Source organism: Eucalyptus grandis, chromosome 8 (assembly GCF_016545825.1).
Source record: "Eucalyptus grandis isolate ANBG69807.140 chromosome 8, ASM1654582v1, whole genome shotgun sequence".
Taxonomy (NCBI): Eukaryota; Viridiplantae; Streptophyta; class Magnoliopsida; order Myrtales; family Myrtaceae; genus Eucalyptus; species Eucalyptus grandis.
This window is the reverse complement of record NC_052619.1, coordinates 30,956,842-30,981,388: the sequence shown is the minus strand read 5'-3', so window position 1 is coordinate 30,981,388 and position 24,547 is coordinate 30,956,842. Positions and strand designations below refer to the sequence as shown.

At 39.7% G+C, this 24,547-nt stretch overlaps 3 protein-coding genes across 3 annotated transcripts; all 3 read right to left on the bottom strand.

Annotated features, from left to right (window-relative positions):
- Positions 1 to 2,299: 2,299 nt before the first annotated feature.
- Positions 2,300 to 8,151, bottom strand: LOC120287148 (TMV resistance protein N-like). Its single transcript, XM_039299847.1, has 6 exons — positions 8,003 to 8,151; positions 4,927 to 5,854; positions 4,790 to 4,885; positions 3,999 to 4,271; positions 3,792 to 3,895; positions 2,300 to 2,513 (listed from the first exon to the last, which is right to left on the bottom strand). Exons 1-6 carry the CDS (start codon positions 8,149 to 8,151, stop codon positions 2,300 to 2,302), a joined length of 1,764 nt encoding a protein of 587 aa, XP_039155781.1.
- A 1,538-nt stretch (positions 8,152 to 9,689) lies between these two features.
- On the bottom strand, positions 9,690 to 13,888 carry LOC104414069 (malate dehydrogenase, glyoxysomal). The gene is given in 10 exon segments (XM_039299415.1): positions 9,690 to 9,991; positions 10,093 to 10,187; positions 10,295 to 10,384; positions 10,506 to 10,541; positions 11,505 to 11,588; positions 11,694 to 11,783; positions 12,309 to 12,545; positions 12,547 to 12,624; positions 12,836 to 13,051; positions 13,351 to 13,888. Coding segments are annotated over 10 exon segments (1,071 nt in total). The 5' UTR covers positions 13,423 to 13,888; the 3' UTR covers positions 9,690 to 9,918.
- A 2,797-nt stretch (positions 13,889 to 16,685) lies between these two features.
- Positions 16,686 to 22,218, bottom strand: LOC104416923 (disease resistance protein RPV1-like). The gene is made up of 5 exons (XM_039299846.1): positions 22,007 to 22,218; positions 19,414 to 20,152; positions 19,031 to 19,177; positions 18,505 to 18,571; positions 16,686 to 18,175 (listed from the first exon to the last, which is right to left on the bottom strand). The coding sequence occupies exons 1-5, from the start codon at positions 22,216 to 22,218 to the stop codon at positions 16,686 to 16,688; spliced, it is 2,655 nt and encodes an 884-aa protein (XP_039155780.1).
- Between the last annotated feature and the right edge of the window lie 2,329 nt (positions 22,219 to 24,547).

Below are 24,547 nucleotides of genomic sequence, written 5' to 3'. Positions count from 1 at the left end.
ATCAAATTAGGGCATAAACCTTTAAAAGATCTTCCCAATTGTAAAAATTCATTGTTCTAATTTAATACTATTTTGGTATTTATAACCTTTTTTTTTATAAAAATCCACTTTGCATATATTAAGAGTAGTCTCATGCATCTAGAATAAGTCCATGCATATTTAAAATTCTCATTTCGTTCACGAGGGTTTTATCTCAAGGCATGATAACAAGGCCATGTAATATTATTTGCCCAACTTGAATCGGGTCTTCCCTTTTCATATATACTTTCAAGCCATTTCAATTTCATGAATGTTTACTTACCACACCACTTTTTGATAATTTAAATGTAAATTTCTTTCCTAAATTTGATTAGGATTAAGGAAAACAATCCCACAAAAACATTTGCATGGACACTCACTAGCTTTAATAAGGAGTATAATTGATAATTAAGATTGTGTGGCAATTTAGATAAATAGCCTTCTGAGTTAGTAGTACCGTAAGGGTATTAATAGATATATTGGCATATACAAGTCTTTGTTCCTAGAAATCTCTTATTGCATAGGAATGGGGGCAACACTCCTGCGTCTTGATTGATTTCTAACCAACTCTAATAAACTAATAGCAACTTCTAAAAATATTTAGGTTGTTAAGAACTAAAATACAAAATCCAACATCGCATAAAATATGGGCATGGAAGAGCCCATATCTAATCCAAGGCCGTTGACCCACCTCTTTAGAGGCAACCTAAACCTCTTCCTTTTCTCCCGACAAAAAAAGGGAGGTCACAACATGAGTATAAAAGTGAAGAACAAAATACTTTGGTTTTACTCGATCAAAAATATTTTTGAGCTAAATAAAGAGACGAAAAAAAAATAAAGAGACGAAAAAAAAATACTGTTAGATTCGTAAATCAATAATCTAAAGTTTACTATTTTCGAAAGACACCTGATGTTGATTATTATAATAGCATCCACAACTACTCGATAGTTGATAGCTCAGATCTTTTATTTAAAAGATAACATCCTTATAAATTGAAGAACAAAAATGCAAGAATTGATGCACTCGTTCCATACAAATGGCACTCAAGATCCTTTTAATCTTTCGTAGGGGGATTGACGTTGTGGAGCTATTAAGACTTTAACTCTTAATTCCTATTTTGGAAGTGCATTTGAAGTCCTAAGTCTTTTGGCAAAAGTGTAACCAAGTATTTTACTCTTAGATAATGCAATCAAGTCTTTCAACCTGTCAAATTGGTGCAGTCAAAACTTAGGGTGATTAAATTATTACTTCAATATAAATCATCAATATGTCATACGACTCATTGGCAATGTAAAATCACATAGGCAACATTTCAATAAGCGGATTTGGTAATTGTAGTAGTCCTCATTACTGTTTCCTCAAATGAGTGAAGGATAACAAATTGGAAATGTTTCTAGTCTTTCCTTAGCTAAACGTCAAGATGCCATCGTGCCTAATGCAACGGATATTATACCATATTGGTAATGAATATTTGTTAAGCCTCATCATACATAATATATTCATACTTTCCAGCTAATTGAAACGAATAGTGGGTAATTCATGTTAGCATGATTAAATATTAAACCACGAATTCACCTAATAGTTTAAACATTTAGAATAGTTAGCGGTGATCACACAAACTCTCACATAGTATCAAAGCAGGAAATCATGATTTTAAATCTTTCCAGACTTCATTTGTCTCCCTAATTAAATATATCTACGCTAAATACTAGATAAGAAGACCTAAGCATGAGGGGAAGTGTTGGTGTAATTAATATTAAACCATGCTTTCATCTAATGGTTTAAGTTCTTAGAACAGTTGATAGTAGTCCTACAAAATTTCAAAATTGAAATGAACAAAGCATAATGACTTCATTCATCACAAGTATTCAATTTGATACTTTGCCTCAAAGCATCATTAAGAAATATAAGACAAGGGTCAAGAAGTGGTGTGAGGATACTTGGATTTGTTCGGGTTGGTGGTGAGCCTATGTTTGTCAATTTGGTTAATTCCATGCGCGGGGCCTCAAAACTCTAAATACTCGCCTCCAACTCTTTTTAAGCATTTTTCCAGAGCCAGCTCTACAGTTAAGCAAACAAAAGCCGAACTGAAAACTTCTATTTTCCTTTTATGTTATCCAGACGCACCTAAGAATTTTGATGCAAACATTCAAACCAATATCTATGATGCAAAGAAAATCTGGAAGGAGTCAGAAGCTACTCACCTTAGTATTGCACCAGCTTTAACCAGGACTTGATGTACTTTAATCAGAAGTTCCTGTACTTTTGTGATGATGTATTCTACTTCAAGTTTTGCAATTTCCAACGTAGCATTCGCTTCCCCAATACGGTAGACTGAATGGCGAGTTTTGCAGCTTCTCGACGCAACCTCCAGTCCGTGTCCAACTTGGTGAATGTCGGCACATCGGGCAAGCTTTCCAGGGACATGCAATCTATAATCTTCACATTCTTTAGAGAATTCAATTCTTTCAAACCTTCGACAGCTCTCAACTTTCTACAAAATAATAGCTCAAGATGCATTAGCTTTTCCAACTTTGACAGGTCAGACAATTGTTCAATCCCACTACACTCGCTAATTTGTAGAAACTTCAGTGATTCCAATTCCCCCAAACCTGGAATCTCCTCTAGTTTGGGGAATTCATGAAGCCATAACTCTTGTAACCTCTTCAAGCGCGATAGATTGGGCACACGTGGCGTTAAACAGCCGCTGATAGAGATAACTGACAAGCTCTGGAAGTTGGAAAAATCTAGCAATTGCGGGATAGGGTAAGGTTTCGAGGATGATGTTATACATTGTTCTTTATAAATTTTGAGATCATGAGAATCAACTACGCTCGAGGGAAGAGCAGTGAATTGAGCAGCTTCAACAACTAGGCATTTCAAACTCGAGGGAAGCTCTGGCAATGGGCAAAGCCGGTGACTTGCAATTCTAAGTGTATGGAGACTAAAGAAACCATTGATCTTTCTAGGCAACATAGAGATTGGACTCCCATCTAAGTTCAAGATCCTCAGACGGGTTAGGCACCACATTTCCCATGGGATTTCATCCCTAAGATGTGGACAAAACGAGGCATCGAGCTCTTCGAGCGTCTCTACCCCTCCAAGAGCACAAGGTATTGTGTGTATCTTTGTGAATGACATCTTTTAAGACTTTTAGTCTCTTCAGATTTCCAATGGAATCAGGGAGAATGGAGATCCCTGAGAGTTTTAAATCCAACTCAACCAATAAATCTAGTTCCCCAATAAAGACTGGAAGCTCATGTAGATTCTTACATTCAGATAAAAGCAAATGTTTGAGATTGTTCAACCTTCTAATGGAATTAAAGAGAACGCAGATCCTCGAGAATTTTAAATCCAACTCAACCAATGATTGTAATTCCCCGATAGAATCCGGAAGTCCATGTAGATCCTTGCATTGAGATAAAAGTAAATACTTGAGATTTTTTAACCTTCCAATTGGATCGGGGAGAACGAAGATGCCTGAGGCTCTTAAATCCAACTGGATTAATGATTCTAGTTTTCCAACAGAGGGAGGAAGTTGGATGATACGATGATGAAATGGGAATTCAAATTTTGTCAAATATTTTAGATTGCCTACTGTCTCAGGAAGCTTGGACAATTTGCTAAAGTGGGCATGATAATCTCCAACAAGCATTCTAGAGAACCGATTTCTTCGGGCAATGCTTCGAGGGATTCACATCCCTTGATATTCAAAGTACTAAGTAGTTTTAGCTTACCAATTGAGCTATCAACCGTAGACAAGTTCACACACCTTGCGAGAATTAATTTCTCCAACTTGTCAAACTCTGAAAAATCAGGTGTCTTAGTCAACTCATAGCATTGCGTCAAATCTAGAATTTTCAACTTTTTCGCCATCTGCAATGGAAAAATAGGGAGGAATACATGCCAACAAAAAGTATGAGACTATAAAGGTCAATAGATAGAATTTGAAGCGAATATAAGTGAGGTGTGTTGATACCTTGATTTGCCTCCATCCACCCCAATTGTGAGTGATCTTGCTCCCCGAAAGGTTGAGCACAACCAAATTCACCAGTTGAAGATTCGTCGCTGAAAAATCCAACGGGCAATGACACCAAGAAAACCACCTCAAATTACGAAGAAGATTTTTGAAGTCGCCTACCAAATTCAGTCTCTCCCCTCCAAGGAACCTCAGCATTGGCAAATAGGCTAATTCTTCAGCTGCTAACTCATAACTAATACCCAAACTGAGTGCTCGTATAGCTCGTTTTTCCTGCCAGCAGTAGTAGAGAATAAAGATGAGTATGCAACAGGGGAAGCGAAAAAACAAATGCACGTACTCAACAATATCAATAGTTCTTCTTCAACCCCAAACTAATCAAATCAAACACAAGTTGTGATAAAATAGTTACAGTTCTTCTCAACTTGAAAATAAGACAAAACAAGCATGTTTAAAATGTCCATTTGGTGTTGACTCCTTTATCTTTTTACAGACTAAACACTTTTTCAAGGAAACAAGGAAGTCATTTTCATTTTCAATGAAACAAGAAATAAGGAATTTCAACTAACCAAACGGAATGTTAGCTTTCTTCTTGTCTTGCATGAGTAAGGCACAAAAACATTTACTTTCGTTGTTAAAGAATTGTTTTCTGTTTCTCTATAATTTAGAAACCTCACATCAGAGCACATGACCAAAGATTTTGCCGGATCGGTTATATCTTCTTTTTGTAATAACTTTCACCTTGTTGCAGCTTTGTATGTCTAGAGTATTCCCATCAATCTGCACCCAACAGCGCTCTCCGGCATCTTCAAATTCTCTTCCTTGACAATGTACCTTCCTAAATCTCGAACTTCATCATGCATCCAGAACCTATTGAACTCATCAATCTTTATCAATGAATCTTTATCAATGACATGAGCAAAAGAACATCAATTGCGCTGCGTGGAGAATATCCACTACTACGCCACATGTAATCCGCATAAGTCTTATCCTCCCCTATGCAAAAACATGCTATGTCTAGGAATATGGCTTTTTCTATGTCATCCAATCTCTTGATACTCATCATCAGTGTATTTCTTATGCGCCTATGTGGCACTTGCTTTAAGTCCTCCAATGTTTCGTCCCACTCTGATCTAATTGTATTGGCAAAACAAGAACCCACAACTTCCAAAGTCAAAGGAAGCCTTCCTATGCTTGAAACGACTTCTTTCGAGAAATTGTAGCAACCTTCTAGAGGAGTATCACTTCTAAAGGCATGCCTACTGAAAAGTTGAATTGCTTGATCTATAGGCATCTCCAACATTGGGTAGGCCAAGTAATTGTTAGGTAGTATTTGGTAGCCCTTATCTAGTAATGTGTTTTTGTCCCTAATTGTGATAATGATCCTACTTCCGGAACCAAACCAATCGCATCTCCCTGCAAGTTTATCGAGTTGACTCTTCTTGTCCACATTATCAACAACAACTAGAACTTTCTTGTTGATAAGACCTCTTCTTATACGATCGATCCCATCATTGGGGTCATGGATTCCATCAATAGAGGTTGAGCCCAATGTGTCAAATAGCAATTTCTTTTGCACGTCTAAAAGACCTTGACATGGGACATCATCGAGGAAACTACTACAATCGAATTTAGACCGAAATCGGTTGAAGATAATGCTAGCAAGTGTTGATTTGCCAATACCACCTACTCCATGGATTATAAGGAATCGTACATGGTCATTAGAGTCAACATCCAACAATGTTTCTACACGTTTTAAATTATCCGTTTCAACTAGATGGTCAGGAAGAGATCTGTTATTTCCCTTCAGCTTAAGTAGAAGCTCTCGAATAATCAATTTTGTAAGTTCCCCGTACCTGCTGGATAGCGATGGTGGACAAATTTAGACAGAGAAAATAATGACAATGTGCTATTCCTAGCTTTCAAGCGTATGCAATTTGAATAACATAAGCCAAGTATATCAAGACCGATTTACAAACAATGGCCGTTCTTCAAATAACAAATTTCAATCCATTTAAACATAAGAATCTCAAGTTACAATGAAAATTATCATAATTATAATGGTCTCCAATTAGCTGTTGTCCCTGCGCAGGTTCCCACTGATTGAATTTAAACACTAACCGCTGCCCAGATTCTCACTGATTGGGTGTAAACACTAATACTTACTTTGGATGCGTTAATTAAGAAGAAAGGAAATTAGGTCATTTCATATTTGGTTGAAGAAAAGCACAGAGTGGAAAAGAATCTAGTCATATGTTGATAACTATTTCGTCCATCTACTCATACCGCATCTCCAAGTCAGCTCTCTCTCTCTCTCTCTCTCTATAAGGTTAAGTGCACATGCGAGCAAACAAAGAGCCAATTACTACGTGACAAGTGCCCAAGTGGCAGAATGGACATTTTCACTAAACTTTTCCAATTTTCAAATTAGTTATGAAGTGAGGGTGTGATGCGAGATTATTGCCTCTAGTAACTATCTATGCATTGATTATTACGTTGAAACTTAAAAAACTATTCCTCTATTTTTCTTTAAAATTATAGATCTTTTACACACCCATATGTAATAAAGGAGGACTATTCTCAAAATTTCTAAAGTACCCCTAAAATCATATTTAAAACAACATATGGTAGTTGTTGTTTCCACTTCTCTTTGTCTAAATTTATTGAAAATTATCAATTTTTTTATTTAAAGTTGTTCTACGGTTTTCAACAACCGAACAGACTGCTAACTTAGCATTCAGCAACAACTTGACGATGACGTAACATTAACGTCTAACTTTTTTCAACTTACAGAGAAATTGATTACTCAAAAGACTGGATGGAATACACGAGGTAAAAGTCCTAGAGATGATTGATATCGTTAGACGTATAACACGACCAATAATACTTTAGCTAAGTTCTTGATATATTATGTTAAAATTAAGAACCCAAGAAAAAGTTGTGTAGGACTTACCCTTTTCGTTCCAGCTTCCAACCTGCTCTGGTCGGAACCTCAACCAGAGCATCTCCCCAGCGCTTGACTTCAATGTTGGAATTTTGTTTGTTAAAACAAAATAAGTGCCTTTTACTTTGTCCCACATAGAAAAGGTGGGAGCAGGAGAATTAGTTTATTAATGAGGAATTTCCTTTTGTAGTTAAAGGAGTGATTAGGTGGGGCTAGACCCACCATACCCGCGTGCGGGTGCGCGATTAGCACTTTGCACGCCTGCGCGCCGCACTTTAATTAAGCATTAATCCCTTGCTTTTTATTTATTTATTTTTATTTTATTTTATTTTATATTTTAGTTCAAAGGTTGCCTTTAACTTGAGAATTTCGGAAATGAAGTATAAATGAAAATTCGAAATTCTATTTAAAATAATAATTATTCCGAATTTTATTTGTGTCTTTTCAAGACAACCTTTGGAAAATTACTTATTTAGTTTTAATTTTTCCGAAGGATTGCAATCGTTCGTTTTCGACTTCTTCCGAAGAGTCGCATTTGTTTATCCGAACAATTTTCTAAAGACGTGTTTGTTCGCAATTTTCACGAAGAGTTGCAAGACCGTTTCATATAAATACTTGTCATTTTCGGAAAGAAGTGTGTGGTCATTTTCGAGTCTCCTTTCTGAAAAACTGCAGCCAATTTTCGATTGTTTCTTAGAGAGACCCTGGAGAAATACTAGAATTGCTATTTAGTATTCTCATCCGAGACTTTGTTGTATCCTGGAGGATTTTTGCCGGTGACCATTAGCAACGTTGTGGGGCAAATAAATCCTTAAAGAAAGTGATATCACGCCTCAAAGTCCGAGTTATTTTTACTCGATTCGATTTCATTGTTCAACCCATTTCGAAGACATAAATTTCAACATTCAATGGAGCCATACTTCTTCTCATGTTTAGACAGGGCATCTCTGTACAAATTTGTTTTAAGCTTGACATCATCCGGCTCTACATCGAAAAAATGGGAGGATCTCCTTCTTCCCGTCTGATTTGGAAGTGCAATCTACCATATGTGTGACCTCACGAAGACACCACGGACTGGAAGCGAAGCCCTTGGAGAAGATAGGGATATAGATCTGGTGTCGGCAAGGGCCCGCAAGAGCTGTCCACTAATCTTCTGACCGACTCGAACTCCTCATCATCTTTGAAGACACGGATTCCTTTCTCCACCATGTCACTATAGAGGCAACTAGTAAAGGTGTTCCGAGTGTCCGGTCCCCTGAAACTTAGGAACACCTCAAACTCCATTCTCAATGTATTAGCGGACGGTGCCATCGCCTTGAGACAAAATCGAATCAATGGGCTTGCTTGAGGCAAGAAATCAATCGAGCGCAGTTAAGAAACAAAAAAAGGAAGGAAAAGAAAACAGATGGTGGGCTTGGTTAGTCACAGACTCACAGCCATCAATCAACAATGGCATTCGACCCAGAAATCGAAAACGAAACCGATATAAAGAGAGCACCTAGTGCGCTGGTTAACGGCCGATCGAGATGAGACAGCGACTGAGTCGATGGTATGGAGAGAAGGACGGAAGGACGCTGCCGGAGGGGAGAGAGGGGTGGAGAGAGAGAGAGAGAGAAAGAGAGCCCAGACCTGAGAGCCAGAAATGGAAAGTAGGAAGAGTTCCGAGACAACGAAATTATTGGGTAGGAAAAGGATTTCAACGCACGAAAATCCCACTCCATTCACTGGTCGCACAGCGCTCACCCTCCCTCACCTCACGTCACCCCTCTGTCTCCCCTCTATTCATTTTCCCTTTGTTTCTTCTTCTTCTACTTCTCTTCCACTCCAACGTCTACTACATCCTTCCAACCAACACGACCGCCCCACCGCCGTCTCAGTCCAACCCTCGTCGCCGTTTCAGTCCTTCATCATCAAGATCGAGCTGAAGGAACCGTACCTCAAGAGGAAGGTCTCGAGGTTATCTGCCTCTTTCAGCGAAATCGAGGACGTCGACTTGCGGCTTCAAGTTTCCTGGACGACATGTGTCGCCTTGGGAATGGAGTAAGATTGGTTACGGTTCCCAGGAAAAGATCTGACAAGACCGGAGGCGTACCCTTCCAGCATTATTTTTATGGATCTGAGTCGTCCTCTCCTTGGGTGTAACTCTGCAGTTGGAACATATTTTAGTCGAACTTTCACAAGTCAAAGGAAAAGAAAGGGACTGATAATTACACCCGTGGAAAAACACTAGGATCATCTTAAAAAATTGATTGCTAATATCAATACAAACTATTTTCACTATCCATATTGATAACTGAATTATCTTTCATTAGATAATTATTTCGAGCTTGAAGTTGTTGATCTTTAAAATTAAATGCTCCAACTAGGTAAAACTTGATGTGAGAAATTGTGCTGGTAATTGGGGAGAGAATCAGTCAGAGGCATCTCCAATTGAAAATTCTTGAACTTGTGCTTTTTTGTGTTCAAATGATAATTTTAACTCTCTCCGCCTTCCACTCAAGAAGGGCCTCTAGAATGGCTATCTTTGCTAGTGTGACTCTTAAAATCTTCTGGACAAAGCCACAAAAAGCTGCACTTGAATCTCCTAAACTTCAGGCCTAGTGCCAAAAACGGGCTCCCGCTTATTTGCTTATTGCGGCATTGCACAATTGAAGTGCAACTCGGAGGCGACACTGCAGGTGCATAAGAAAGTCGAAAACACAGATGCAAACACGAAGACGAAGACGAGAAAGATGGACATAGAACTGTAATATACAAACATCTTTTCCACCTCGTTATTACACATCACCATTCGAGTACATAACATTCAAGAAAAGAAAATCCTCCGTTCTTTCCTACGTCAGCTATGCAGAATAACTTCGATATCTTCCCAGGTCTAAACCACTTAATCCCAAGAACCAATTCTTAGTAGAAAATAACCGGAAACCATGGAGAGGCCATCTCTTTCATTCCGAAAAGAAACGTCTTTTAACTCATTCACTTCTTGATAAATGAAATGCCCTTCTGAATACTCTCTGCTAACTCTTTCTTTGCCTTTTCCAAGCCAGCCCTACAGGTTAACAAACAACAGCCGAAATTAGAAAACTTTATCTTCCTTTGATGTGTAATCAGAGCAGACTTAAAAATCTCAGGATTATTAAAACTCCAGACCTTTCGTACTCATTCAGTGGACCAAGAGGAAGAACCTCCTCAGCCCCAGTACGACTGAGGCGCACTTTGGATGCAAAGAACGGAAGCTCAGTTACCTGAAATATGGGGACAACAATAAAGAAAATTATCGGCGGTTTCATTTTGGATTTGAGAGAAATACAAAGATTTTCAAATCTCAATAAGTTCTTTCAAGGCACCAAACCTGAGAAGCAACAAATGCACATTCGACAATACCCACATCACCCCTCAACCCACGCAGGCATGCATCAGCAAACTTCACAGCAGCATATGCCTGCATATATCATTTTCACATTATTTTAGCATATGAAAAGAGTCCGCATATCAAAAAGCCATCAAATTGCCTGGTCATGAAAGAGATCAGACTACATCCCAAGGGCCAAAAAAGGACTGACCATCGAGAGAGTTGCCGAGCCAGCTCCAGCTTTAGCCTGATAGTTGTCAAGGCACAAACGTACACAATTCAGTTGGCTTCAGAACAAAAATGTAAGGAAGCAGAGAAGCAAAGCCTAAGATGTCATGTCAGAATTTCATTGTGGAAACAGATGCAAAACTCATACAGTTTCGGTTAGAAATCAGCAATCGCTTTTAGAAAATCTGATACATCTAACAATCCTATCACCACATGAACTTCTCCCCTTATCATCAAAATGCAAATCATTCTCTTAATATAATGGCAAGAGATGTATACAGTGCTATGTTTCTATAGTCTTTTTCTCACCTTCCTCTGTTTTCCTTAATGAGGACCAGAGGACCAGACAAAATAATCAGAAACTTAGATACTCTCCAAAACTGCTTGCTTCTACCAATAGCCCAAGACAAGGTGATCACCTTCTACATACTTTCACGTGCAAGGTTTCCCAATAATTTGGACAAAAATCTTTATATTAACACATTTCTTAGGGTAGCGGTAATGGAAAAATTTTCAAGGTTGCGGGAATCAAATTCTAGTAGAAATAATATCAGGCTCTCTTCTGTTCATTACAGTGCATAGGCAAAGGCTTCACGCCATATAGTTGACTTGAGAAAGATATATGCCCACATGGACCTACGATGTGATTCTTGCGAAAATCGCATCCTTCTCATATAGAAAGTTCTTGGCAGAGTATATCTTCGAAATGGCTGGTAAATTTAAAGGATCTAGAGCTCTAACATGATTAAGGATGCAGTCATGTGTCTGGGGAAAAAATGCTTGCTTGTAACAGTGTACTCCTTAGGCAGCTTCAAAACTTTGAAGCTTGTCACAAGCCCTTAAGAAAATGAACATCACTTGAACAGCTAAAGCACTATATTACAACCTGAAAATGCGAAACTGAAGAGACTAACGGAATATGATATGACGGTAACACTGCCAATTTGACGTCCAAATCCATAACAAATTGAAATTTATATACCTCGACAACTTCTGTCCCGCCATTTTGGATGCATGATGTCAGGTAATCAATTTCTGGAGGAGTGAAAGAACAAGGTGGTTTAACCTACAGATTTTGAAAATGCCAATAGCCATTTAGCATTATAGAGGAAAGTTGCAAGTTCCTATCAAACATATAATAAGTTCTCATCAGGAAGAATACATCACAAACCTGAGATAAAAGAGGTAAAATTGTCACTCCTGCATGACCCCCGACAACTGGAACATCGACTTCTCTAGGATCAAGACCCAGTACTTCTGCCTGCAAGACACAATGGAAAGGAATGAAGTTGTTGGCATTCATAGCATTGTCTCGAAACTGGTATCCGTACAATTTTGCTGCTTGACCCCAAAAGCCCTCATCATCATGAGAAGAAAACCAGTAACTCTCACTAATACGGAACAGCAGTTACATGATTATTTCACCTAAAACAATCAAATACATGGGGCGTCTCGACTCTACTGCCAGGCTTGCAAATAGCCGGGTTTTATTAACTTGCTTTTAAACCACTGCACATGATCCCATAGATGGGCGTTAACCTATTCAATAAAATTCAACTAAGTTGTGTTTTTGCAAGCCAGGAAAAGGTTGATGCCCTTGGAGCAAGTTACTAATTGTAGGTACACAAATTATAACGTTTAAGTCAAGAGAGCATGCTAAACAAGGTAACATATGCCTCCAACTTTGTAGGCTTATACAAAGTGAAGACCTGATAGTCTGAACATAAAGATACTCTATGCTTCTCAATAGTATCAGCAAGACAGTAGAGGCAGGAGTGACACCTACCACAAAAGTATTTGCTCTAACTACATCGAGCATGGTCACACCCAACAGTCTCTTAGGATCATAAGTGCCAGCTCTCTTGAAAACTTCGGCTGCGATGGGAACTGTGGAATTAACAGGGTTGCTAATCAGGTTAACAATAGCTTTCGGGCAAGATTTGACAATTCCCTCACAAAGGGTTCTGATGATTCCGGTATTTATGTTGAACAGGTCATCTCTTCTCATTCCCGGTTTCCTAGGGAACTCCGGCAGGGATGATGACAAGGTCCATTCCAACAAGGGCTTCCTCCAGCTGTTGCTGTCCCAGATATCCGCGGACCTGATTATAGAAGCAACAAATTAGTCTGACATATTAAATGATCCATATACAATGATGATACCGAGCTAACTCACCTGAAATGGTAATCCAAACAATATCCCCAGAAAACGATCAACAATATGAATGTCCATCTTCATATACAGACCAACAATGCCATTCATCCTAAATTCGGGCAATAGCAAGCGAATTACCGATGACCGGGGAAACTCACCACTGCACCGGTGTCCATGTGGCTGATATCAGCGGTGACACCAGGAGTATTCACAACATCATACAGACGAAGAACAGAGACGAGCAGGTTGATGTTCATCAACATCACCAGAGGCTGCCCAATCCCTCCAGCCGCTCCCAGGATCGCAACTCTGAATCGCAGCGCCACGTCCTTTGCCTGGCAATTCGCATGCCTTAACCCCGAGCTCTCCTCCATCTAAGAACCACCCACAATGCACAATCACTCCTCATAAGCTCTTCAACCAAGAAAATAAGCATCATAACAAATAAGTATCGCCAGCTTCGGTAGTCACAGCTCATGATTCAATTAAAGTCCACCAATTGCATAACCTTTCAAGAAATTAACAAGTACCCATTTCAATTTAGCGATTTTTGAGTAACAGTGACGACTCACCCATAGAAAAACTACATCTGCCACCACCAAGAAAGAGAGCGGCTAATAAGAAAACAGGCACGACCCACAATTGAGGAAGAGCTCAATTTCAATGGGGATACCTGGAAATTAGGTGGGTGAAGGTGAGCGGAGATTCTCGTGATGTGTTGGTTGGCCTTGGAAGCAGGCTGCATCCTGAATTCCACTCAAAGAGGCTCGTGCTGATAGCAAAGAGCAAGCTTAGAATGGTGTACCCAGAGAGAGAGAGAGAGAAAGAGAAGGGTAAGGGAGCGAATAAATACAGAAAGCAAAGGAGCAGATGCTGAGATTGGGATTGGAGATTGGAGATTGGAGGGGGGATGGAAGATGACGTGAGGCAGAGAGAGTGGGGCGAAGGATTGGGAAGTGTGGAAGGAAAGAAATGGGCAAAAGGATACATTATAAATCTTATCATATTGCTAAAAACTGATGATGGTTGTGGCCTTCAACGAACTGCGCTCCTCTGTCTCTCCTTTAACTATCTGATCCTCCACAGTCTCCCCTTCATCCCATCCTTTGTTTGCTTCTTCTCTTCGTTTTCCTTTTTCTTCTTTTTCCTCTTTTTCTTTTTTCTTTCTGGGTATTCTTCAATAATTTGGCCGTCGGTTTTCTGCGGTGCAGGTCTCGCTGAGGTCCATGTGACCCATCTCAACATTGGAATTAGTTTCCCTTCAATTCTTTTTTCAAGATTAATACCATCAAAAATCTCATGGAAACGCAAGAAAACATGAAATTCAAACACGATATAACAATCACAGAAGCGAAGACAAGTCAATCTCGAGTTTAAACATGGATTGGCTTTCGGCCTTCTCTGAAGCATTTTATCAAACATTTAGAGTGCATCGGCAATAGGGGGCACATAGGCTCATTCGGGGCTCCGATTTGGGCAAAGATCAACATACTAGGTACGAGCAACATTCAAGACTAACTCAGGGACGAATCATAAGCACTCAGCACAGGTAAGATTAAAAACAACAAATCTCGGCCTAGACGAACCATATGAACTCAGGTTTCATTTAGACATTCTAACAAACATTCGGTATACACTACCAGAGGGGAGGGGCTTCCGGCTCGGGCTGGGGCTGGGGCTCGAGCCTGCGCCGGAGAGCTTGTCGCACTACGCAGGGGACCCCAGGGGAGCATGACACAATGGCGACAGAGAACCGGAGCTCGCGCGAGACGGGTGGCCGCGAGCTCCGGCCTGTCGCGACCAAAACAGAGCAAGGGGAGAGCCGAGCTTACCTGTTCGGCTTGGGGACGTCAACGGGCGGACGAGTGGACGTGCGGCCGAAGCTCCTTCTCTTTCTCTCCGTTCCTCCCTATAAGTGATGCAAATTTTCACTAATACCTATAAGTGATGCAATTTAATGAAAATTAATTTTTGCTTAGGGGTATAAATTAATTTCTAGTTTTCCATGCGATTAAGCCCCAAATAATTAAGCAAAATTTAAGCATTAATAATTTGTAATGCCACGAGTATTTGGAACAAGTCCCACATTTTGAAGGAGAAAGATGAATTATTGTAAGTGTATACACAACAAAGAGTATTGCTTTGGTGTGTGGATTTGTAATGGCCTAAGAGCATTAAATGGGCTTATATAATTATTCATCTTGACTGAGCACCTAGGAATTTTGGGCTTGAGTTAGTGAAGAAGTGTTTATTTTTGCAATTATTGCTTACTTTTGCATCTACGGAATTCGAATTATGAATAGTTGTGACTGTTAGTTGCCTAATTGTAGATAAACCTCGGTGCATGTTTAGAGTGAGCTTCCATTTATTATAGATGTTTGCTTTCGCACTTGATTTTTGTCGTTCCAATTTTTGTATTTGTTTTTGAGGGAGTTTTAGCAGGCTTCAATGAATCCCGAAACAGAAGTTGCCTTTAGGAAAATGATTACACGCATCAAAGGTGACATCATAATTCTATTTCTATCTTCTTTGTTAAATTTTCTTAACAGTTTTCATTTCACGAAAATATTGATTATTTGAAACATCACAGTTTTTGTCAGCTTGATCCACATGTCAGCTTCAATTTACCAACGTTAATAGAAGAAGTTTAGTTTCTTAATGTTATATTGTACCAAAAAAAATTAGTCTGCATTATTTGTGGAAGCAAAGCAAAAGTAGAAAAGTTGAAGGGAGACTTCAATCTCAAAAATGCCAAACAACTTTTACATAAAAACTTGGTCGGAACGCACGACCCTGTGCGGGAGGTACCAATGCTTGTCCTAAAAGGAACAGAAGACCAACCCATCTTTTCTATAGGCTTCGACGTTGATTCTGCATGTTCTGGAGCTCCAAGAGAGCACTTGAGTCATTGACTAGTATCAGTCTCTAAATTTAGGATGACGTGATGATTTCTTGTATGTAAATCATCAATATGTGCTGTTTTGAATGCTTAATAAAAAAACAAGTTCTTGACATGTGATGACACTACTCATTAGCCATGTAGAATCACATGGGCAACATCTCAATTTGCAGATTTGGTAATTGTAGTAATCCCCATTATTGTTTCATCAAAAGTGTGACGGATGACATTGGAAACACTTCTAGTCTTTCATTGGCTAAACCACAAACACTAGGAGACGCCATCGTGCCGAGCGCAACCAATGTCATACACATTGGTAATGAATATATGTTAAGCCTAGTCATAAATAATATATTCATACTTAAGAGATAGGGCAAAAGTTACCAAAGATCCTACACTACGTTTATTGTAACTCATTTATCCTAAACTCTTTTTTCCATATTATCAAATATCCCAAATATGTACTTGTATGACATGTCACTGAACACCTTTAAAAATCTGTCCACATGGATGCTAGAAAGAAAATGGTGGTGACGGCTCACGTGGCTTTGAAATAAAAATGACGCTTTGTCTAAATAAATCATATGATAGAACCTTGATAGAGGATAAATGTGTCAAATAAATAAAAGTTTAGATTTTTTTATGTCACGAAAAATGGTTTAGAGTACGTGCATCACAATTGGCATAATTTGAGATTTTTAAAAGATTTTAGGGTAAATGTGTCACAACAGACATAATTTAACATTTTTATATTAAAAAATGTTTAAGATAAATATATCATAGTAAATATAATTGAATTTTTTTGTGGCTTTTCCTTTAAGAGATAATCCAAGTGAATAAAGCATAATAACTTCCTGCATCACAAAAATTCAATTTGAAAAGGAAAACATCATCAAGCAATATAACGTATGGCCAAAAAGTGACATGAGGACACTTGGATCAGTTCGTGTCGGTGGTCAAAGTGCGTTGCAAATTAGGCTTTATTCCACGTCCAGCGCCGCCAAATTTGTCGATGACTCCACATCTACAGGTTTGCAAACAAAAGCCAAAATGAAAACTTCTGTCATGCTTTGATGTAATCCAAACGCACCTGAGAATTTAGAGAAGGGTTATTTGTTCCACAATACCCGAAATGAGCGTTTTGCAGGCATCCAATCTGTCTTCAACTTGGTCAATGATGGCATGTCAGGCAAACTTTTCAAGGACATGCATTGTTTGATCTTCACATGCTTCAAAAGATTCAATTCTTTTAGGCCTTTGACATCTCTCATCTTTCCACAATAATCTAATTCGAGATCCGCCAGATTTTTCAATTTCGAAAGGCTAGGCAATTGTTCGATTATATCACACCGAGAAATTTTTAGTACCTTCAGCGATTCCAGTTCCCCCAAACCTGTAATCTCTGCCATTTTGTGTAAGTCAGTGAGATGCAACTCTCGCAGCCTCTTCAAGCACGATAGATTGGGTGTACTCTCCAGGAATATGCACGACAGTATCATCAATTCCCCTAATCTCTCCAAGTATTTAAGGACGGGGAAGTGTGGCATCGGACATCCTTCGATGGAGAGAAACGACAAGTTTTTGAAGTCGGAAAAATCTGGCAGCTGGGGGATCCAGCTAAGAGTCAAGCTTGATAAGCTACGTGGAAGCCGATTGATGGACTGCGCGTCCTCCCAAGGCGAGATAATCTCATCCGCGCTCCAGGATGAATTACTTGGATGTTTGCTTCGCACATAGAGTAATTCTAAACGCAGTAGGTTCGAGAGGTCGGGAAGGAAAGGGAATTTAGCAGTTCTAACACATAAGTATTTCAAACTTGAGGGAAGCTCTGGCAACTGCGAAAGCTGGTTGCTTCCAATTTTAAGTGTTTGGAGACTAGAGAAACCATTGATCCTTGGTGGCACTGTAGGGATTGGACTCCATTCTAAATCCAAGATTTTTAGACGGGTCAAGCTCCACATTTCCCACGGGATTGCATGCTTGAGACTCCAACAAAATGAGGCATCTAGCACTTCAAGTGTCTCCACCCCTCCAAGAGCACAAGGTATCATTTGTATCTTTGTGCATGCCAACCTCATGATTTTCAATCTCTTCATATTTCCAATAGAATTAGGTAGAACGTAGATCCCCGATTCTCGTAAATCCAACTCGACCAATGATTCAAGTTCCTCAATAATGTCTAGAAGCTCATGTAGATACTTGCACCCAATCAAAAGCAAGTGTGTGAGATTTGTTAGCCTTCCAATAGAGTGAGGAAGTTGGCTAATACCTTCATGAGATCGAATTTCAAACTTCATCAAAGATCTTAGATTGCCTAGTGTCTTAGGAAACTTGAACGGTTCGGAACTAGAGGGCATGATAATCTCCATCAAGCATTCTAGAGAACCAATTTCTTTGGGCAACCCTTCGAGGGAATCACATCCAGCGATATTCAAAGTACTTAGCAGTTTTAGCTTACCGATTGAGCTATCAATTGCAGACAAATTCACACAATCAGCGAGAATCAATTTCTTCAACTTGCCAAACTCAGAAAAATCAGGTGTCTTGGTCAACATTTTGCAGCGCGTCAAATCTATAATTTTCAACTTTTTCGCCCGTGCTGGAAAAGAAAGGCCAATTACATGTGAACGAAAAGTATGAGAAACTAGTGGCATGCAACTAAATAGCAAAGGTCAATTGAGAGAATTTGAAGAAAAAGTAAGCAAGTGAGGTGTGTCGGTACCTTGATTTGCCTCCATCCACTCCAGTAATGGGTGACATTGCTCCTTGAAAGGTCAAGCACAACTAAATTCACTAGATGGAGATTTGTCGCTCGAAGATGCAATGAGCAATCACACCAAGAAAGCCATCTTAGACAACAAAGAAGATTTCAGAAGTCGCCTACAAAATTTATTCTTTCCCCTTTAAGGAACTTCAACATCGGCAAACGGGCTAATTCTTCAGGGGTTAAGTCATGACTAATACCCAAACTGAGTGCTCGTACTCTTCGTTTTTCCTGCCAGTAATAGCAAAGGATAAAGATGAATGCGCACCATAGGAGCAATAAACTAAGGAAGTAGCATCGATATGTGTAGTTCTTCTTCGACCCCGCATTATTGTAACAAAATTACCTTTTCTTTTTTGTCAATTTGAAAATAAGACAAAACCAAGCATGTTTAAAATGCTAATACGGTGTTGATTTTTCTGTCCTTTCACAGACTAGATATCTTTTGAAGGAAACAAAGAACTCATTTCATTCTCACCGAAACAAGAAAAGAAAAATTTCAACTGACCGAACTGCTCCTTAGCTTTCTCCGCGTTTCACATGGGTAAGGCATGAAATAAACTATTGTAGTTTATAGAGTCGCTTTCCATGTCTCTATAAATTAGTAAACAAAGCATGCTGATATTCTCGATTTTAAAGCACGCAACGAAAGAATCTGCTGGATTAATTATATATTCTAAAAACTTTCACCTCACTGCTCCTCAGTATGTCTAGCATATTCTCATCAATCCACACCCAACGACGCTTTCCAGCATCTTCAAAACTCTCTTCCTTGACAATGTACCTTCCTAGGGCTTTAAGTTCATCATGCATCCAGAACTTATTGTCCTCATTGATCTTTATCAACGACATAAGGAGAAGATCATCAATTGCACTACGTGGGGAATATCCGCAATCATCCCACATGTAAACGCATGTGTCTTATCCTCCCCAATGCAAAAACATGCAATGTCTAGAAATATTTCTTTTCTTCTATAGTCCAATTTGTTAAAACTTATCATCAGTGTGTCTCGGACTTTATCACATAGGACTTGCTTTAAGTCCTTCAATGTCTCGCCCCACTCTGATCTCACCGTGCGGGCAAAAAGAGAACCCACGACTTCCAGGGTCAAAGGAAGCCTTCCTATGCTTGACACGACTTCTGTCGAGAAATTGTGCCAATCTTTTGGAGGAGCATCATTTCTGAAGGCATGCTTGCTAAAAAGCTGAATTGCTCGATCCAAAGACATCTCCTTCATTGGGTAGTCCATGTAATAGCTAGATCCCATTTGGTTGTACTCATCGGACATTGTCCTATCTATTATTGTTCTTCTATCCCGGACTGTGATGATAATCCTGCTTCCAGAGCCGAACCATATGTCGCTTCCTACGAGGTTCTCAAGTTGCTTCTCGGTCACATTGTCAACAACAACCATAACCTTTTTGTTGCTAAGTCCTTTTCTTATGCGATTGATCCCGTCATTAGTATCATGGATTCCATCGACAGAGTTCGAGCCTAGTGTGTCGGATAACAATTTTCTTTGCACGTGTAAAAGACCATGACGTTGTGACAAGTCTTGGATGTCTTCGAGGAAACTAGAGTAGTTGAATTTGAACAAGAATCGATTGAAGATAACCTTAGCAAGAGTTGATTTACCAATACCACCTGTCCCATGGATTATGACAAATCGTACGTCATCAAAGTCAAAATCCAACAATTCCTCTATAGCTTCTTCGTCATCCATTTTAACTAGATGGTCAGGAAGAGATCTACTCTTCACCTTCAACTTAAGTTGAACCTCTCGAACAATCGATTCTATAAGTTCCCCATACCTGCGTATAGAGATGGTGAACAAATTCAGATTGAGAAAATGATGACACCATACTATTCCTTGCTTTCAGGCATATACGATTTGAATAAGATAACGTACATATATTAAGACCGTTTTGCAAGCAGTGGCAGCTTTTTAAATAACAAATTTGATTTCATTTAAACATAAGAACCCCGAGCTACTGTGGCTGCTGGCCAGATTTCCATTGGTTGGGTTTAAATGCTAACACTGCTGCCCAAACTCATTAATTGGGTTCAAACTAGCACTCGGTCTGGATGCAGTGATTAAGAGAAAAAAAGGAAAGAATTCGGATAATAACAAAAAGAAATAAATGGTCGATTTTACGGTTCTTCGTGCGTTCACGAAAGATACAAAAAGAAAATGAAGGAAATTAGGTCATTTCATATACGGTTGAAGCACAGAAGAGAGTGGAAGAGAATCTAATTATATCTGTGACTATTTCTTCCTTCTGCTTATTCATAGATTAAATAAATGAGAATTAGCTTTAGTAACGAGGCCTTTGGCTTGTTAAAAATTCAATATCAGCAACAATTAACTCACGTCATAGAATGCTCATGAGAGAATATATAATCGGCATAGAAGGTTCACTTTGTGCCGCGTCTCCAAGTCTCTCTATCTAAATCCTGATGAGATCTAGGAGACACTATCAGATGCCGTTGATAAACAAAAAAGGGATCCATCCAGAATCAAAACGATTTCTCCTATCTTTTCTACTCTACCATCTTTCTTGAGGCAATACCGAGATACTGTCGATCTAGCCATTACCATGGAGATCTTAGCAAGATATATCGATTAAAACGTCGATTTAGTGAAGCTACCTCTCTTGAGGAGAAATTAAAGAATGGTGACGAGCTAAGCTTGGGTCCTGCGTCGAGCGGTGTGAGCTCCACCGTTACAAGAGAGAGACGTGGAGCTTTTTGTGGGAAAATTATTCTTAAGTGCACATGTGAGCAACCAAAGAGCCAATTAATGCGTGCTAAGTATCCACGTGGCAGCGTAGACGTTGTCAATGCCTATTATCCCATCTCAAATTAGTTACGACGAAAGTGGGGGAGTGATACCAGATTACTACTCCTCGTGACCATCTATGTTATAGTTATTATGTTGAAAGCTTAAAAAAGTTTCAATAAATCTTTTACCTTGTTTGGTTTTGTGAACAACATGTATAATAAAGGAGGACTACTACCAGAATTCCCGAAGTACTCCTAAAATCAGAATTACAAATCTGTGATGTGATATCCATTACTGCAACTAAACGTGCGGTTAATGTTTTGTGTGTTTCTTTTTTTTTTGCCAAAAGGCACCATTGAAACATGAGGGGAAGCGTCGAGATTTTATAGAAAGAATTAACCATCTATAACAGTCTATAGAATTCCTTTAATAATAGCAGAGAAAGTGACAGTCGACCCGATTGCTTCCTTATCTACATAAAACTAATAAATTGTTCCTTGTTGAAATCTTATTTTCATTGACCGATTTTTATTACTTCTATTGTGTTGGCAGTTTTTTGAGATTGATCAAATATATAATTAGTTCATATGCTACTAGTACGTTTGACCTAAGATGAATTAGCATTTTGTCTTTTTGTTGTCTTCATTTTTCTTTTTCTTTTTTAAATTGTTGAAAATTATTTATATTGCCATTTATATTTGTTTTAAGATTTTGACGACCGAAACAGACTGCTAACTTGGCATTAAAATAACTTGACGATGACATCAACATTGGCAATAACCTTTTTCAACTTACATATTTTTGAATGTATAACATGCTTGAAAGAATGCGTCCTCAGATTATATTAAAATTAAAAACTCAAAAAAAGTTACGAAAAACTTACCCTTGTCCTTCCAGCTTCCAACCTACTCTAGTCGGAACCTCAACAAGAGCTTCTCCCCAGCGCTTCACTTCATGGGAGCTATACCTCTTCTCATGCTCAGACAGAGCATCTCTGTACAATTTGGTTCTAAGCTTGACATCATCCGGCTCCACGTTAAAGAAAATTGGGAGGATCTCCTTCTTCCCATCCGACTTTAAAGTACAATCTACCATATGCGCAACCTCACGGAGACACCATGGACTTGAAGCAAAGCCCTTAGAGAAGATGGGGATATAGATTTGAGCGTTTCCAAGGGCTTGCAAAAGATTTTCAATCTTCGCCCCGACTCTTCATTGTCTTTAAAGATGTGGATTCCTTTCTTCATCATGTTATGATAGAGACAACTAGTAAAGTTGTCCCGAGTATCCGGTCCCCTAAAACTCAGGAATACCTCGAACTCCATTCCTGATTCGTTAGTGGCTGGTGCCATCCTGTGACATCCCGATTTTCCACTTCTATTTTCAATAAATTGAGACGGGCATTTCGTTGGCGTTGGCATGCATATAGCTTCCTTGAGTCGGCCACCACGCAGACTAGTCTATCGGGTGAAGGTTTCAAGAGTTTCTAATGCATCCGACTCGAGAATTTGACCATGAAGCGACCTTCGACCGAGCTAATCTGCAAGGGTCATTACGGCACAATTAAAAATCGATTAGAAATCGGAGATAGGTCGACTCGACTGCAGGCATGTGATCGTGTGGGTGATTCCACCGTATCGCACAATTCTTGTCGATCGGCACTGGACCGACTTTTCTATCGATTGGGTACACTTGTGTTCGTATTTGAAACCTCGAGATTACCCCGACAACCGAAAGTCGCCAATGTTTCAAAGATGTACATCGTGGCTTGAGATGATCAACCACAGTCAAATGTATGAAAATTTCTAAAGGCTACCCTAGGTTGGGTCGTACAGCTTCTAAGATCGTGCCAAATGAAATTAACCGTGGAATTGAGATCGACCGGGGGGTTGGAAGTTCTGGATGTGTCACAAATCATTTTAGGATCATTGATTTATCTTCGGAAGATTTTTCATGCAAGCCGAGTTTTTCGGCAAATTAATCAAGGTATGGCTAACTTGGCTCGAGAAATTAGTAGGCCCGCTTTTGGTCGTACTTTTGGGAATTTAGTTGGTTCTACGGATCGGAAAGATGTTAATTAAAGTGTGGTGACATTTGATTAATATTATGACTTCAATCGACTCAATTGGAAGAGAATGATGGGAATTGAAATTGGATGTCTGAATGGACCCGGAAAAACGAAAGTCAACCATCGGGAGAAGTTGTGGAGGATTTGGGTGAGTGGATTGTGAGGCCATCCTAGGTCATGGTGGGCCACACTGATTGGATGAAGGAAAAGAGAAAAGAAAAGGGAAAAGAAAAGAAATGGCCCCCTTCTTCTCTCTCTCCCTCTCTTCTTCCTCTCTCTCCCGTGCGACTCCTCCATCTCCATCTTCTTCATCTCCTTCTTCTTTGAAAACCCAGCAACCAGCAAGCTGGAGAAGCCGCCCCCTTCGCCGCTCGTCGCTCGCCGTCGTTGTCGCCGCCGTTTGCGCGCGTTCGCCCACCGTCGAAGCCTTCTCTCCATCTTCGTTTGCTGCTCGAAAATTCCAGATCTAGTCGGACGCCCAGCAGCAAGCCCGAGCAGCCATAGCCGTCGTGCACCGCCAGCCGGAGCTCCTCGCCGTTGCAGCTCGCCGCCGTTCGGTCCCTCCGCTCCACTCTGCCCAGCTCGCGCCAGCAGCCACCGTTGTCGTCCTCACTTGTCTTCGCCTCCGGGAGGTTGTTCGGCCAGCCAAGGCCGCGAATCGGCCGCCGTGAGCCACCGTGCGGCCCCGCCTTAGCCCGCCGAAGCTTCGCCTTGCCTCCGCCGCCCTTGGCCGCCCAAACCGGCGCCGGATCTGCTCCCTCTCGGCCCCGATCAGCAACCCAGAAAATGGGTATGGCAGCCCACGCTTGGCTCGTTTCGGCCGCCTTCCCGAGCCCGGATGCCCGGCCCGCTTTGAGGAAAGTCGATCCTCGCGTCGCCCTCGTCGTTTTGGTCCACTCGGCTCGTTAATCCGGTGAGTTTAACTCATTAAACCTCGCTTAGAGGGTTAATGATGCTTTAGGTGTGTTTAGTTATGTTAAGTGTTATTAGGTGGTTAGTTTAATTTATTTAAGTGTAGATTATATTAATGTGCTTGATTAACTTAAATTGTGTTTAATTTAAAGTTAAGTGGGTGTTTATATTAATATAAACATTGATGTGACATAAAGGAATTTACTTTTGATTTATTTAAATATCCCGAAATCATTAAATAATTTAATAATATATTATTATTCGAAATTATTAAAATATTATTATTTAATTATTTTCGGAATAAATTTAATTATTTATTAAATTCGAAAATTTTGGTCGGACCCAAATTTCTCAATTTCGTGCCATTGCTACAGACATTCTGGATTTTGAAATTGATGATTGGATATTATGAATTGAGTGTGGATTTCGAAAACTGGATATTAT

What these genes read in the sequence shown, in the direction of transcription:
- LOC120287148 (XM_039299847.1), bottom strand. Translation starts at nt 8,151, where the DNA reads ATGGTGGAGAAAGGAATCCGTGTCTTCAAAGATGATGAGGAGTTCGAG. An exon ending in TGAAGATGCCGGAGAGCGCT is followed by an intron (nt 4,272 to 4,789) that starts GTTGGGTGCAGA and finishes TACTGCTGGCAG; the next exon opens with GAAAAACGAGCTATACGAGC. An exon ending in GTGGATGGAGGCAAATCAAG is followed by an intron (nt 3,896 to 3,998) that starts GTATCAACACAC and finishes TTTCCATTGCAG; the next exon opens with ATGGCGAAAAAGTTGAAAAT.
- LOC104416923 (XM_039299846.1), bottom strand. Translation starts at nt 22,218, where the DNA reads ATGGTAGATTGTACTTTAAAGTCGGATGGGAAGAAGGAGATCCTCCCA. An exon ending in TGGAAGCTGGAAGGACAAGG is followed by an intron (nt 20,153 to 22,006) that starts GTAAGTTTTTCG and finishes CTCTATACGCAG; the next exon opens with GTATGGGGAACTTATAGAAT. An exon ending in GTTCTCTTTTTGCCCGCACG is followed by an intron (nt 19,178 to 19,413) that starts GTGAGATCAGAG and finishes TCGTTGATAAAG; the next exon opens with ATCAATGAGGACAATAAGTT.